This window comes from Ctenocephalides felis, unplaced genomic scaffold, assembly GCF_003426905.1.
Source record: "Ctenocephalides felis isolate EL2017-DRISC unplaced genomic scaffold, ASM342690v1 CF-g0.4_SCAFFOLD_01234, whole genome shotgun sequence".
Classification (NCBI taxonomy): Eukaryota; Metazoa; Arthropoda; class Insecta; order Siphonaptera; family Pulicidae; genus Ctenocephalides; species Ctenocephalides felis.
Genome location: NW_020537388.1, coordinates 6,188 through 23,135, shown reverse-complemented (window position 1 = coordinate 23,135; position 16,948 = coordinate 6,188). Strand labels below are relative to the sequence as shown.

The 16,948-nt window shown below is 32.9% G+C and overlaps 5 protein-coding genes across 5 annotated transcripts; 3 read left to right on the top strand and 2 right to left on the bottom strand.

Moving 5' to 3' along the window:
* Positions 1-3,668: 3,668 nt before the first annotated feature.
* On the top strand, positions 3,669-4,428 carry LOC113369333 (histone H1-like). Its single transcript, XM_026610107.1, has one exon. The coding sequence runs from the start codon at positions 3,705-3,707 to the stop codon at positions 4,398-4,400; it is 696 nt and encodes a 231-aa protein (XP_026465892.1). The 5' UTR covers positions 3,669-3,704; the 3' UTR covers positions 4,401-4,428.
* A 955-nt stretch (positions 4,429-5,383) lies between these two features.
* LOC113369329 (histone H3) lies at positions 5,384-5,864 on the bottom strand. Its single transcript, XM_026610104.1, has one exon. It carries the CDS (start codon positions 5,817-5,819, stop codon positions 5,409-5,411), a length of 411 nt encoding a protein of 136 aa, XP_026465889.1. The 5' UTR covers positions 5,820-5,864; the 3' UTR covers positions 5,384-5,408.
* A 154-nt stretch (positions 5,865-6,018) lies between these two features.
* Positions 6,019-6,478, top strand: LOC113369330 (histone H4). Its single transcript, XM_026610105.1, has one exon. The coding sequence runs from the start codon at positions 6,097-6,099 to the stop codon at positions 6,406-6,408; it is 312 nt and encodes a 103-aa protein (XP_026465890.1). The 5' UTR covers positions 6,019-6,096; the 3' UTR covers positions 6,409-6,478.
* A 754-nt stretch (positions 6,479-7,232) lies between these two features.
* Positions 7,233-7,727, bottom strand: LOC113369328 (histone H2B-like). The gene has a single exon (XM_026610103.1). The coding sequence runs from the start codon at positions 7,680-7,682 to the stop codon at positions 7,311-7,313; it is 372 nt and encodes a 123-aa protein (XP_026465888.1). The 5' UTR covers positions 7,683-7,727; the 3' UTR covers positions 7,233-7,310.
* Positions 7,728-7,771: 44 nt separating this feature from the next.
* On the top strand, positions 7,772-8,319 carry LOC113369327 (histone H2A). The gene has a single exon (XM_026610102.1). The coding sequence runs from the start codon at positions 7,903-7,905 to the stop codon at positions 8,275-8,277; it is 375 nt and encodes a 124-aa protein (XP_026465887.1). The 5' UTR covers positions 7,772-7,902; the 3' UTR covers positions 8,278-8,319.
* Positions 8,320-16,948: the final 8,629 nt, after the last annotated feature.

Here is a 16,948-nt window from a genome sequence, read left to right as displayed (position 1 = left end):
TAAGCGAAAATTGCAGTGTCATCTGCGTATGTTAATAGCGTGGTGTTATCGTCGTGTGGTATATCGTGAATGTAAAAATTAAAAAGTGTAGGTGAGAGAATTGATCCTTGCGGTAACCCGTATGGCACTGGGTACAGTGAGGATCTTGCCGAATTTACAGAAACCATAAAAAATCTATCAGTTAAGTAAGATTTGGTGAGGTGGATAATGTTGGAGGGAAATTTTTTAATAATCATTTTGTATAGAAGTGCATCATGCCAGATAGTGTCAAAAGCCTTTTCGATATCTAATAGAAGCATTCCTGTAAGTTTTTTGTTAGCTAATTTATTTTTAACGTGTTTTGTAAGTATAGTGAGTGGATGTGCTGTTGAGTGCTTAGGTCTAAATCCATATTGTGTTTCAGGAAGGAGATTATTACTGGTGATATGTTTGTTGATATGTTTTAATATAACTTTCTCTACTAATTTACTGAACGAGCATAGAAGACTAATGGGACGGTAGCTATTGGGGAGATGGGGAGGCTTTCCGGGTTTAAGGAAAGGAAGTATGTTTGAAATTTTCCACTGATTGGGAAAGTAGCCTGTATCAATGATGCTATTGATAATTTTAGTAAGAAGGATTATGGCTTTTATGGGAAGGTTTTTAATAATTATATTTTGTATATTGTCATGTCCTGGGGCTTTTCGGCCTTTTATTTTATTTATAAATGTTGTCACGTCTTTGGGTTTGATCCAAAGTTTAATGTTCCGTTTAGCTGTTGTGGATTTGAAAAATTTTTTGTTTGTTTTTCGGACTAATTTTAATGAATTGTCGTGCCCTAAGTCTTCATTTTGTTTATGAATTTTAAGTAATTCATTTCCAATGGCGTTGGCTTTTTCAGAGTCCGAGGTATGCAATGTGTTGTTTGTAATAAGTGTAGGTATGTCGGATTGTTTTTTGGTCAGTTTTCTGGCCGTGGTCCATATTGTGTTGAACCCTGAATTAATGTTATCTAGCTTGTTTTTCCAGGTGATGTTGTGGTATTCTTTGATGTCAGTTGAGATCTGTCTGGATAGTTTGTTAAGTAATTGTTTGATGTTCGGGTCTCTTGTGTTTTGCCATTGTTTACGAACATAATTTTTTAACTTAATGTCTGCAAGTATATTCTGTGGTAAAGAGTTGGGATTTGATGAGGATTTTTGGGTGGGAATTGATTTGTTAATTGCATTTCTCACACACTCGTTAAGATTTGTTATTGCCTTGTCAATTTGTTCTGTAGTATCTAAAGAAATTTTGGTTGTTATTTGATTGTTTATATGCATTCTAAATAATTTCCAATGAGCGCGTTTGTAATCAAGAAAGTTTTTATCGTTGCTATTGTTAACTGCTAAATTATCAATAGCTACAGATGTTATTACTGGATTATGGTCCGAGCTAGAGGCAGTGAGAGTGTGTGGAGTTGCAACATGGAACAAATTTCGAGTGATTGCAAGGTCGATAGTGCTTGGGGACCAGTTGCAATTATCTGGATAATAGGTATGAGATAGAGGATAATGCAATTGAACTGTATCTATGTTGTCTAGTAGGTATTCATGTAAAACTAGGCCATTATAGTTATTGTTAGTACAGTTCCAGAGTGGATGTCTAGAGTTAAAATCGCCTGCCATAAAAACTTTAGGAAAAAGGTTGAGCAAAGCGTCTAAGTCATTGGTATCGAGTTTATGGCCAGGAATATAACTGGAAATAAAAGCTATTTGTCCCAAATTAGATTCTATTGAAATAATAGTTGCTTCTATATTATTAAGAACAGGGGTAGGAATATGGGTATGTGGGATGTTATTTTTGATAAAAATAGCGGTTCCACGACCTTTGATGTCATCTTTATCGTTTCTGTAGATTTTGTAACCATAAATAGAAAAATTTATATGTGACTTTAAAAACGTTTCGGAAACCAATGCTATGTGTATGTTGTTATGAGTAAGTAATAGTTTAAATTCAGAAGCTTTTGCCTTAATGCTGCGTGCATTCCAGTAAAGTATATTTAATTCGTTAATTTTTAAAATCATTTCCCAAAGATAAAATGATTAATTAATATATTATCATATTCATTTTCATTTGCTGAATTTAAAGTTTGGGCTAATTTTAAAATTTTTTCAAGAGATGATTTTATTGCCGGTTTTGCAAAAACCTCTTGAATGAATTTAAACGATGTAAACATACCTGATAAATTAAAATTATTGGCCTGCGGTTGTGTACCTGTTTCTTGATCCAGAGCGGCTTGTTGTTGAGGGTGCGGCGATGGAACTTGATTCTGAGGTAAGGGTAGGGTATTTGTCATTCGCTCAGGTAGCGCTGGAAACTCTCTCTGTTGTAGCACTGAATTGAACTTTCTAGTTAACGGTAGAGGAGCAGGTGCCGGGATATAGACATTTTGTCTGGCCTTGATTTTTAGTTGTTCTCTTCTAGCTTTAATTTCCAGTAGTTTCGGGCATGACTTGAAATTTGCAGGGTGGTTACCTAGACAGTTGATGCACTGAGCTGGTTCCGCTTTGGTTTTGGGGCAGCTGAACGCCTCGTGGGGTTTTGTACATTTCACACATCTATTCTGAAGGTTGCAATAAGAAGAAGTGTGGACCAAAATTTTGGCAGTTGTAGCACTGTATAATGTTTCCATTCGATCTATATTTGTCCCATTTGACTGCGTACCCTGCTAGGTGTTTTTTGTTTCTAATACGAGCCATATCCTGTTCATGATGAAAGAAAAGCACGAAAACTGGTAGTTTTATTTTTTCACCTAACACGTTGGTTTTAGTCATTTGAATAACTTTTTCAATTCTGCAGAATTCTATGATCAGTTCTTGATAAATTTCATCACTTGTCACGTAAGGTGGAATTCCTGCAGCAACAATTTTTATAAGCTCAGATCCCTTCTGTGGAAAAGTGTAAAATTTCTTGTTGTCTTGTTTCAATCTTTCGTACACATTTTTGTAATCCACTTCGCTGTATGTGGTGATTCTGTAGTGCAGTTTTCCTTTGTATTGCACATGCAATTTGTTCTTACACTGTTTTGCCAGAAGTTTAACATAATCATTTTTCCCTAAATCATCTAAAACTACAATTGCAGGCATTGTTTTTTGGGTAAATTGATCTTCTTTTTGGGGTTTTTTATTTGAGGTTTCCGGTTCGGTTGGGTTAGGTTTTTTGCGTTTTGTAGTCACAAATTCATCTTCCATTTCGTTTTTATTATTTTCTTCATCTTGTTCAGCACAAGCTAATGGCGCAAATTTGTTTATATGCACAAATCGCCCCGCTGGCAGTACCTCGTTCAGTTGCTGTGCGACACTAATGTTAGAGTCCTGATCCGCCGCCATAATGGCAACGTTATAGTCTAACGTCGACCATAAATTGTATAGAACTAATAATTATTATAAATAGTTTTTAATACTTCACCACGTAACATATTCACAAAAATTTCACTTTAAATACGAATCACTTCACATTTAAATTCACAGGGATTATAGATTTTCTGGGCGATGCGAACACTACGGCTGCTCGGACTCGAATGAATAATTTTTTACAAATAATTTACATTTTTGTAAAATTTTCAAATATTATTGTTTTCTCCTCGGTCCTACACTTTTCGAATATAGTTTTTGGCCACGCCCCTAACATATTTAACCAATCACGTGTTAGATTTACATTTTAACCTACGATTTTTTACTATAATGTCAGATAACGCTTTATCTACGTCGCCGGCGGCAACCGCTGCGCCAGCGACAGCATCGCCGAAAAAGGGCAAGACTGCGGCTGTTAAAAAACCGCGAGTGAAGCCGTCCCATCCTCCTACATCTGAAATGGTAAACAACGCTATTAAAAGTCTGAAAGAACGCGGCGGATCGTCGCTGCAGGCGATTAAGAAATATATGTCGGCCAATTATAAAATCGACGCCGAGAAAATGTCAACGTTCATTAAAAAGTATTTAAAGTCAGCTGTTCAAGCGGGCACACTGATTCAAACAAAAGGCAAAGGTGCTTCGGGTTCGTTCAAACTTGCCGCGAACGCTAAACAGAGCGGCGGCGAAAGCGGTGTTTCGGCTGGAAAAGCCAGGACCGCTAAGACGCCAGCGGCAAAAGCAAAATCGAAGACAGCAAAGTCGAAGGGCGCCGCCAAACCTGCTTCGTCCCCTAAAAAGAAGTCTGCATCCGCAGCGGGCACATTAAAAAAGTCGTCGGCGAAACCTAAGACGACAGTCGATAAGAAGAAGACCATTCAGGGTAAGTCGACGAAAGCCTCATCGGCCAAGGCAACGAGCAAAACGAAGAAAACCGTCAAGACCGCAGCCGCAAAGAAACCTAAATCGCCAAAGAAGACATCAAAAGTAGCCAAACCTTTGAAAAAAGCGTCACCGAAAAAGAAGTGAAAACATTTCATTATCTTTTTACACAACAGCAAACGAAAATGTTTGCACAAAGTCCTTTTCAGGACTAACAATAAATTTTTATCAAAGAACATTATTATTTTACTTATATATATCTTATCATCTTATATTATAGCCTTTTCGTGGACTTCGGAAAAAATTTTAATAAAATATTTGTAACAGGAGCGCAGCAACGCTCGCTGTGTTCCTCGCCGCCGTGTTGTGTCATTGACGAAATTTAAAAGTCAAAGTCTTTTCAATTTTCAATTTCGTCTTTGGTAGGGAGTTGTTCAATATCAATCGCTGAATTTTATTTATTTATTTATTATTTTTTTTTAAATAATTTTATATGAATAAATTATCTTAATCAAATGAAATATAATCAATAATTTATTAATAAAAGTTTTATATATCACTTTAAATAAATCAACTATACATAGAACGGCAACTCTCATAATAATTAAATTCATAATTTTTTCTAATTTTTTTTTATATAAATAATAAGTAAATGGAAATTAATTAATGAAATAAAATATAATCATTAATAATTTATGAAGTTTCAATCTTTTTTTCATATCGTATTCGAAAAAGAAAATTTATATAACTTTAAATAACTATATATGAAATTAAAAAATATACAATAAAAAAAAAAATTTTATATATAAATATATATAATATAATATATATAATATAAATTTCTATCATCAGAACGGCAACTCGCCCATATTAATTAAATTTAGAATTTTTTAAAGAAGCTTTCAGAAATTCATGACGAATTTTACAAATTCAACTATAATATTTTTTAAACTTAACACAACAACACACTATTCAACAAGTCAAATCATGTGTGTTGTCAATAATTTCAATTAAAAAAAAAATCAATAAAAATTTCTACGTATCGATGGAATAATTCTGCAAAATAAAATAATTTGAAAAATAATAAAAGTTCTTTTAATTGATCATTTTGGTGGTCCTGAAAAGGACCGATTTGTTTTATAGGACGACAGGCGTCTAAGCGCGTTCTCCTCGAATACGCCGAGCTAGTTGAATATCCTTGGGCATGATGGTTACGCGCTTGGCGTGGATCGCGCACAAGTTTGTATCTTCGAACAGGCCAACCAAATAGGCCTCGCTAGCTTCCTGCAATGCCATGACGGCGGAGCTCTGAAAACGCAGATCGGTCTTGAAGTCCTGAGCGATCTCGCGCACTAGACGTTGGAACGGCAACTTTCGTATGAGAAGCTCGGTGCTCTTCTGGTAACGACGGATCTCACGCAGAGCTACGGTGCCAGGCCGATAACGATGCGGCTTCTTCACACCGCCGGTCGCCGGCGCGCTCTTGCGAGCCGCTTTCGTTGCAAGCTGCTTACGGGGCGCCTTGCCACCGGTGGACTTGCGAGCTGTCTGCTTCGTACGGGCCATTATAACTCCTAGATTTCGTTTCGAGAACCTTCTCGTTTGACGATCGTTTTGATACTGACGCGTCCGGCTCGAATATTATGATCAAAATACATTACGAATGTCCGATGCTGTGCTCGGCTGTCATTGGTCGGCGCCGAATGCTCGCATAGCTATGATGGGCGTGGCCTAGCGAGCTCAAACTTTTCAATAATTTCGCTCGTCGGAATTCAGTCGTTATTCAGACTTCGAGCTGTTAACATCAATTTGTAAATTTATCCCGACTGCGATATATTGAAAAATGACCGGCCGTGGCAAAGGTGGTAAGGGACTCGGAAAGGGTGGCGCTAAGCGACACAGGAAAGTTCTTCGCGATAATATCCAAGGTATTACAAAGCCGGCTATACGTCGTCTTGCTCGCCGTGGCGGCGTCAAGCGTATCTCGGGTCTAATCTACGAAGAGACCCGCGGTGTTCTGAAAGTGTTTCTCGAGAACGTTATCCGCGATGCAGTCACATACACCGAGCACGCCAAGAGGAAGACCGTAACCGCTATGGATGTCGTATATGCGCTCAAACGTCAGGGTCGTACACTGTACGGTTTCGGCGGTTAAATTGATCAACGGACGCAGTCATTTCTTATAAATACAAAACAAAAAAGAGCCCTTTTAAGGGCTGTCAAATATAATTAAAAGAACAAGTAATATATTTTACAATTTACGTACAGGCTTTATTTGATTTTATATGAAATTTGTTTATTTTCTTGCAGAATAACTTGCTTTGGTAATATTATTGATAATATTATCAAATTGGAAAGCCCTTCGAATATGTTTTAAAGAAAGTATTAATTAATATATATTTTACTATTTTTTCGTATTGACTTTTTATATGCAATTGATTTCTTTTCTTACATGGGGGGGGCTTCAATTAATAGAAAATAGAGTATACTTTTAGTATTAGTATACTTTACAGTTAAGGGCTTCGAAAAGGGCTCTGAATTGAAGGAGCTCAATTAAATGAATGAATTTATTAAATTTTGCATATTATTTAAATTTATATAATATGTAATAATATATTTTATATATTTAAATAATAAAATTTTTAAAATATTTACGACAATAATTTTATTTTTACGAAAATATTTAAATTGCGATTTTTTTTAATATAAATATATTTTATAATAAATTAAAATAAACTTAAACTTATTAACTAAATTTGAAAAACTAAAGTTTTAAATTGAATTGAATATTCAATCATTAATTTTTATCATATTGCAAATATATAGAAATTGAACATTATTTATAATATAAATTAATAATAACGATCTCTAATAGAAATCTGATCAAAATTTATTGAAAATCCTAATAAAATATCATTAGTGTCAGGTTATTTTATTTTATCTATAAAACCAATGTAAAAATTATAAAGTTCTTTTGTAAAATATTTGTGGGCCCTGAGAAGGGCCTTTGTTATTGTCGACAGAACATATAAGTGGCATCACAAAATCTTCATCATTTTATTTCGAGCTGGTGTACTTGGTTACGGCCTTAGTACCTTCGCTGACGGCGTGTTTGGCCAACTCGCCTGGTAGCAATAGCCGGACTGCTGTCTGAATTTCCCGACTAGTGATTGTAGAGCGTTTGTTGTAGTGAGCCAAACGCGATGCCTCGGCCGCTATACGCTCGAAGATATCATTCACAAAGCTGTTCATGATGCTCATCGCCTTGCTCGAAATGCCCGTGTCAGGATGGACTTGTTTCAAGACTTTGTAAATATAAATGGCATAGCTCTCCTTGCGCTTACGTTTCTTCTTCTTGTCGCCCTTTGAAATATTTTTCTGGGCTTTGCCTGCTTTCTTAGCCGCTTTACCGCTGGTTTTCGGTGGCATGTCTGATGTTTACTAGTACACTGACTGATACGAAATGAGTCGTGCCGACGCTCCGTTTTCGTACTGCTTCAACGTTTTGACTGAAGCCGTAACAACGTACGTAGGCAAGGGAGGGGCGTGTCTACAAAAAAATGGGCGTGTGCTTGCAACGCTCAGAAATCTATACGGGCCCGTTCGAGAACTTTGATATCATTCTCAGTTTGAACACGAACCTGTAAACATGTCTGGTCGAGGCAAAGGCGGTAAAGTCAAGGGAAAGGCTAAGTCACGGTCTAACCGTGCCGGTCTTCAGTTTCCAGTCGGTCGTATTCATCGTTTGCTACGCAAAGGCAACTATGCCGAGCGTGTCGGCGCTGGTGCACCCGTCTACCTCGCTGCAGTCATGGAATATCTGGCCGCCGAAGTTCTCGAGTTAGCCGGCAATGCGGCTCGCGACAACAAGAAGACCAGAATAATTCCGCGTCATTTGCAACTGGCCATCCGCAATGACGAGGAACTCAACAAACTGTTATCGGGTGTTACGATTGCTCAGGGCGGTGTATTGCCGAACATACAAGCTGTGCTTTTGCCAAAGAAGACAGAAAAGAAAGCTTAAATTTCTTTTATTGTCGCAAATTGACATAAAACCGTCCTTCTCAGGACGAACAACTTTATTCAAAAAATGAACATATATTATTTTACTATTTATTTATTATTTTACTATTTTATTTATAATACTATTTAATTTACTATTCAATACTCATTTTAATTTATTTTAATTTTTTTATCATAACATTCGGTATATAATTCAATTGATTTTAGATATTTTTATTTAAATAAATATAAATAACAACATTTGTTTGAATGAATCAAAGAATATTTAAGGTTATAAATGTACGAAATAATAACTTTATTTATTAGTTACGTTGTTATAAATCATTTAAAATGAATATAAAACTAGCTGTAAGTGGAATTCTGTCTTGAGGCATTTATGGCATCGTGCCTTAAGGCAAATTGCTGGAACTTCCCGTACCGAAATGTTCGAGGAATACTGAATGTTTTCAAATAGATTATTATAAATATTGTAACATTGTCTAATATTTATGAGAATTATATAAACTGAATTGCAGAGTTGAAAATATTTGTAAAGTATATTAGAACTATAGCCAGAATTAAAAATAAAATCTGAAATATTTTTGATAAAACTAAAAAAAAAAAAAAAAAAAAAAAAATTGAACAAAATTTTTTTTTCCAAAATCAATTATTTTGTTAAGACAAGCAGAAAGTTCTTTGAATCATTTAAATCGGACGCTTAGTTCTCTCAAAAACTGCCATTTTTTACATATTTAGCTCCATATCTTCGAAATGGCTGGGCCTGCCTTTGCCAAAAATTAATAAGCACTTCTCCCAATCATTACTAATTGAATGCTTTTTAGATCATTCAAATCAGATACTCCGTTCTCTCAAAAATTCGATTTCTATTTTCTGCACTCTTTGCTCCGTATCTCCGAAACGGCTGGACCTGCCTTTGCCAAAAACTAATCAGCTCTTTTCCCTATCAATAGGAATCGAATGTTTTTTGAACCATTCAAATCGGTTGATCCGTGCGCCCTAAAACGTGACTGGAAATTTGTATCCATACATACATACACACACACACACACACACACACACACACACACACACACACACACACACACATCCATTTTTTCTGAGGTATGCCAAAACGTTCAAAAACCTTCAAAACGTCGAGAAATGTTAAAATTTTCAATTCCGATTTTCGGCCCATTACAATAACTTACCCTACGGGAAGTTAAAAAATCTATATAAGTATATTAATTTTTGTAGTGATTTCAACATCAAATAAATAATTCTTGTTTTATTATCGAATATTAGCACATTTATATGTTATTATGTTATCAATTATTATTGAATTTCACTAATATCGATTATAGAATTTGTATATTTAAAAAAAAAATTGTAGGGTTTGTTAATGATTTGATTTTTATAACATTCGCAATTCAGGCTAAAATCTCGCATGTTTTCTGACCCTCGAGCAAACGGTTATTCACGGTCGTCGTGTTTAGGAACTGCCGCTGTATAGTGGCCTAAATGTTTCAGCAAGCATTTACGCTAGATATCAATGTCAATACCATAATACCTTATAGCAATTTGTTAGTCTCGACGAGAAGAATAAAATAATAATTATTCATAAAGAAAATAATAATGTTATAGTGAATTTTGACGCGTGTTTTTAAAAAGGGGCGTGGCTTAGTGATCGTGGAAAGTTTTACTAATAATTATCGTACAAAATTTATTAATAATCATAAATAAATGTACAAAATAATAACTTTATTTATTAGTTACGTTGTTATAAAACATTTAAAATAAATATAAAAAAAATCTATATAAGTATATTAATTTTTGTAGTGATTTTAAAACCAAATAAATAATTCTTGTTTTATTATCAAATATTAACACATTTATATGTTATTATGTTATCAATTATTATTGAATTTCACTAATATCGATTATAGAATTTGTATATTTGAAAAAAAAAATTGTAGGGTTTGTTAATGATTTGATTTTTATAACATTTGCAATTCAGGCTAAAATCTCGCATGTTTTCTGACCCTCGAACGAGCGGTTATTCACGGTCGTCGTGTTTAGGAACTTACGCTGTATAGTGGCCTAAATGTTTCAACAAACATTTACGCTAGATATCAATGTCAATATCATAATACCTTATAGCATTTTGTTAGTCTCGACAAGGAGAATAAAATAATGATTATGCATAAACAAAATAATAATATTATAGTTAATTTTGACGCGTGTTTTTAAAAAAGGGCGTGGCTTAGTGATCGTGGAAAGATTTACTAATAATTATCGTACAAAATTTATTAATAATCATAAATAAATGAATTGTTATAAAATTATAATAGTATTATTATAAAGTTATAATGAATTATTATGAAATTTTACTATTGTCGAATATAAATTTTGTATATTTAGGTATTATTTACATATTTCCTTAAAATTTAAGAAAAATTAGATAATCTCGAAAAAATTATATGAACACACATAACGATTTATATATCATTTTATTCGTGATTTTATTCTGCATCTTTCGTACGAACAAAGTTTTTTCGTATCTTTTACTGTTTAGCTAGTAGAGAGCAATCTGTGTGATTGATCACTTATTGAAATGCAAATTACATTTAGATTGCAGCAATTATTGACAATATTTCTATATTTTCATAAAGAAACCATATAAATTATAATACATTGTTAAAATTTCGTATGGTTCTCCAGTCATTCAATTCTAATAACAATCACCATTTAGGCTAAAATCTTGCATGTTTTCTGACCCTCGAACAAACGGTTATTCACGGTCAGCGTGTTTAGATATAGCAGCAGAGCCGCATATTCAGTTCAGCAAGCATTCAAGAATAAAAGAATAAAATAATATTTATTAAATATCAACTAATATATAATCTTTTCTCGGCAATGAATATAAGATATTATTATTTTATTCTATACAATTGAATTAAAAAAAAAAAAAACATAAATATTATATTTTATTATTAATGACTAAATTATTTATACATTCGATTTATTTTAATAAAATATAATATGATAGAAATATTATGATTTTACAGAATAAACAGTTTGTGAATTTTTTGACTCAAGTTATTTCAAGAAACAACAGTACAATTGTTTACTGTTTTGTATTTTATCGTTCTTTTGAAAACTACGAATGAAATAATTAATTATAACGATAATATTATTTTATTAGATACTATGCAAAAAGAGAATAGAGCACACTTCTTGAACTTGAATGCACGACGCGACATAATGTTTTACACAAATGATTTCTAACCGAATTTTATGCGTTGGTGTATTGATAGTGTATTACATCGTAAATATAATTAATTATTTCATACAAATAATATTTTATTTTAATAAAATATTATATTCGTTATTTAATCAAATCGTTTATATTAGCTATTGTTCAGTATAGATTCATAGAGTACTCAAATGAATGTTCAATGACAGTTTATGAACAATTATGATACTATTTATGAATAAAAATTTACAAAAACTGTTTCTAGGATATATAAGTATAATTACATCGCATCAAAATATAACATATCTCAATGCTCATAAAAATGCGATAACGATTTTGTTGAAAACGCACTATTGAGTGCAGAAGTTATTTGAATATAATTAGCGATATTTTAGAAAAACTAACCGTTGAAATAAATCATGCTTTTGATGATATGTTGGGGATGAATTTGGCTATCATGTAAATCCATTGTTTTATGCGAATTATTTAGAATAAAAGCGCTGGATTTAATTTTTTACAAATTTTTTTTTTTTTTTTTAATTTGAAAATTTGCTTTATTTGTCTTAAATACATACATTGATTTTTACATAAAGATACAAATTGTATACACCTATTCTGGGAATATCATTATACTATCATAATATAATATTGTTAGCATATATATATAATTGTTTCAATTAGCTTATATAAGTATGAAAAGAGCTATTAAAAACATACTGCCATCAAGTGTTCTTACAACTAGTTAACAAAAGATAATTAAAATATATATTTACAACTAAATAACAATGTACAGATTATACTAAGTTATAAGAAATTTATGAAATTTGTTCAGTTATATTTGCTATGGTTGTATTTACATGTGTTCTACAATTAGATTGAAAATTAGTAGTGAGCTTTGTAATGTATTCTGTTATGTATGGAATATTGATAGAATTATGAATTTTTTCATTTGATACATATCTTTTGGTTATTGGGTTTCTACTAATTCCCAATATTAATCTAATGTATTTATTTTGTAGTCTTTGCATTATTGCTAAATTAGTTTTTGTTGTGTTTCTCCATACCGGAGATCCATATGTTAAAATTGGTCTTACTAATGATAAATATAGTAGTCGTTTATTGTGTATATTAAGTTTGGAGTGAGCACCAATTATTGGATGTAGCTTATTCATAATAGCTATAGATAAGTTTGCTCTTGTTTTTATGTGTTCATTGAATTTTAGTTTTTTATCTAGTGTAATACCTAGATACTTTACCTTGTCAACCCAATTAAAGTTTACATCGCCTACATTAAGAGGTCCTTGCAATATATAGTTGTTTCTTTTGTTGGTAAATATGATAGCATTGGTTTTTTCTACGTTTATTCTTATTTTCCATTCGGTAAAATAGCTAGATAGTTTATTAAAGTGTGTTAGAAGTTTTTTATGAATTTTTTTGAAATTTGTACCCGAAGCGAAAATTGCAGTGTCATCTGCGTGTGTTAATAGCGTGGTGTTATCGTCGTGTGGTATATCGTGAATGTAAAAATTAAAAAGTGTAGGTGAGAGAATTGATCCTTGCGGTAACCCGTATGGCACTGGGTACAGTGAGGATCTTGCCGGATTTACAGAAACCATAAAAAATCTATCAGTTAAGTAAGATTTGGTGAGGTGGATAATGTTGGAGGGAAATTTTTTAATAATCATTTTGTATAGAAGTGCATCATGCCAGATAGTGTCAAAAGCCTTTTCGATATCTAATAGAAGCATTCCTGTAAGTTTTTTGTTAGCTAATTTATTTTTAACGTGTTTTGTAAGTATAGTGAGTGGATGTGCTGTTGAGTGCTTAGGTCTAAATCCATATTGTGTTTCAGGAAGGAGATTATTACTGGTGATATGTTTGTTGATATGTTTTAATATAACTTTCTCTACTAATTTACTGAACGAGCATAGAAGACTAATGGGACGGTAGCTATTGGGGAGATGGGGAGGCTTTCCGGGTTTAAGGAAAGGAAGTATGTTTGAAATTTTCCACTGATTGGGAAAATAGCCTGTATCAATGATGCTATTGATAATTTTAGTAAGAAGGATTATGGCTTTTATGGGAAGGTTTTTAATAATTATATTTTGTATATTGTCATGTCCTGGGGCTTTTCGGCCTTTTATTTTATTTATAAATGTTGTCACGTCTTTGGGTTTGATCCAAAGTTTAATGTTCCGTTTAGCTGTTGTGGATTTGAAAAATTTTTTGTTTGTTTTTCGGACTAATTTTAATGAATTGTCGTGCCCTAAGTCTTCATTTTGTTTATGAATTTTAAGTAATTCATTTCCAATGGCGTTGGCTTTTTCAGAGTCCGAGGTATGCAATGTGTTGTTTGTAATAAGTGTAGGTATGTCGGATTGTTTTTTGGTCAGTTTTCTGGCCGTGGTCCATATTGTGTTGAACCCTGAATTAATGTTATCTAGCTTGTTTTTCCAGGTGATGTTGTGGTATTCTTTGATGTCAGTTGAGATCTGTCTGGATAGTTTGTTAAGTAATTGTTTGATGTTCGGGTCTCTTGTGTTTTGCCATTGTTTACGAACATAATTTTTTAACTTAATGTCTGCAAGTATATTCTGTGGTAAAGAGTTGGGATTTGATGAGGATTTTTGGGTGGGAATTGATTTGTTAATTGCATTTCTCACACACTCGTTAAGATTTGTTATTGCCTTGTCAATTTGTTCTGTAGTATCTAAAGAAATTTTGGTTGTTATTTGATTGTTTATATGCATTCTAAATAATTTCCAATGAGCGCGTTTGTAATCAAGAAAGTTTTTATCGTTGCTATTGTTAACTGCTAAATTATCAATAGCTACAGATGTTATTACTGGATTATGGTCCGAGCTAGAGGCAGTGAGAGTGTGTGGAGTTGCAACATGGAACAAATTTCGAGTGATTGCAAGGTCGATAGTGCTTGGGGACCAGTTTTTCACCTAACACGTTGGTTTTAGTCATTTGAATAACTTTTTCAATTCTGCAGAATTCTATGATCAGTTCTTGATAAATTTCATCACTTGTCACGTAAGGTGGAATTCCTGCAGCAACAATTTTTATAAGCTCAGATCCCTTCTGTGGAAAAGTGTAAAATTTCTTGTTGTCTTGTTTCAATCTTTCGTACACATTTTTGTAATCCACTTCGCTGTATGTGGTGATTCTGTAGTGCAGTTTTCCTTTGTATTGCACATGCAATTTGTTCTTACACTGTTTTGCCAGAAGTTTAACATAATCATTTTTCCCTAAATCATCTAAAACTACAATTGCAGGCATTGTTTTTTGGGTAAATTGATCTTCTTTTTGGGGTTTTTTATTTGAGGTTTCCGGTTCGGTTGGGTTAGGTTTTTTGCGTTTTGTAGTCACAAATTCATCTTCCATTTCGTTTTTAATATTTTCTTCATCTTGTTCAGCACAAGCTAATGGCGCAAATTTGTTTATATGCACAAATCGCCCCGCTGGCAGTACCTCGTTCAGTTGCTGTGCGACACTAATGTTAGAGTCCTGATCCGCCGCCATAATGGCAACGTTATAGTCTAACGTCGACCATAAATTGTATAGAACTAATAATTATTATAAATAGTTTTTAATACTTCACCACGTAACATATTCACAAAAATTTCACTTTAAATACGAATCACTTCACATTTAAATTCACAGGGATTATAGATTTTCTGGGCGATGCGAACACTACGGCTGCTCGGACTCGAATCGAAGTTTTATATATCACTTTAAATAAATCAACTATACATAGAACGGCAACTCTCATAATAATTAAATTCATAATTTTTTCTAATTTTTTTTTATATAAATAATAAGTAAATGGAAATTAATTAATGAAATAAAATATAATCATTAATAATTTATGAAGTTTCAATCTTTTTTTCATATCGTATTCGAAAAAGAAAATTTATATAACTTTAAATAACTATATATGAAATTAAAAAATATACAATAAAAAAAAAATATTTATATATATAAATATATATAATATAATATATATAATATAAATTTCTATCATCAGAACGGCAACTCGCCCATATTAATTAAATTTAGAATTTTTTAAAGAAGCTTTCAGAAATTCATGACGAATTTTACAAATTCAACTATAATATTTTTTAAACTTAACACAACAACACACTATTCAACAAGTCAAATCATGTGTGTTGTCAATAATTTCAATTAAAAAAAAAATCAATAAAAATTTCTAACGTATCGATGGAATAATTCTGCAAAATAAAATAATTTGAAAAATAATAAAAGTTCTTTTAATTGATCATTTTGGTGGTCCTGAAAAGGACCGATTTGTTTTATAGGACGACAGGCGTCTAAGCGCGTTCTCCTCGAATACGCCGAGCTAGTTGAATATCCTTGGGCATGATGGTTACGCGCTTGGCGTGGATCGCGCACAAGTTTGTATCTTCGAACAGGCCAACCAAATAGGCCTCGCTAGCTTCCTGCAATGCCATGACGGCGGAGCTCTGAAAACGCAGATCGGTCTTGAAGTCCTGAGCGATCTCGCGCACTAGACGTTGGAACGGCAACTTTCGTATGAGAAGCTCGGTGCTCTTCTGGTAACGACGGATCTCACGCAGAGCTACGGTGCCAGGCCGATAACGATGCGGCTTCTTCACACCGCCGGTCGCCGGCGCGCTCTTGCGAGCCGCTTTCGTTGCAAGCTGCTTACGGGGCGCCTTGCCACCGGTGGACTTGCGAGCTGTCTGCTTCGTACGGGCCATTATAACTCCTAGATTTCGTTTCGAGAACCTTCTGATTGATTTCAAAACTATTTATTTTCCTTAGAATTGTTTACATATTACAATAGTTGTATGTTACATGTGATATTTTTAATTGTACACCTGCCTTGCGGCATTATTACAATTTACTATGGAATTTTATATATATACTTAGGTCTATTTGCTTAAATTGATGCTCTTATTTTGGTTAGTATGAAAATAGCTTAAAAAAAAACATACTTCATTGAGTTAGTATTTCTTAAAACTAGTTAACAAATTATGTACACTCTTAAAACTAGCTAACAAATTATGTACACTCTTAAAACTAAATAGAATAATATAATAACAGTAACGAATAAAGACTTATATTATAATATTTGAATAAAATTTTAACTTGCTAGTGCTATATTTGATATATTCTTAATTGTTAAATTTTCACTCATTTCACAGTTGTTTAAAAATTTGGTATTTAGGATGGTTATGAATTCTGATATAAGTGGAATATTGGCTTCTTTATGTAATATTTTGTTAGAGTAATATTTATTTGTTCTTTCATTAAAAACTTTATTTAAAATAATTCTCATATTTTTGTTTTGCATTCTTTGTAATAAAGTAATATTGGATTTTGAAGTTTTGCTCCAGACAGGAGCACCGTATGTGAGGATTGGTCTTATCAGTGCAAGATAAAGCCGTCT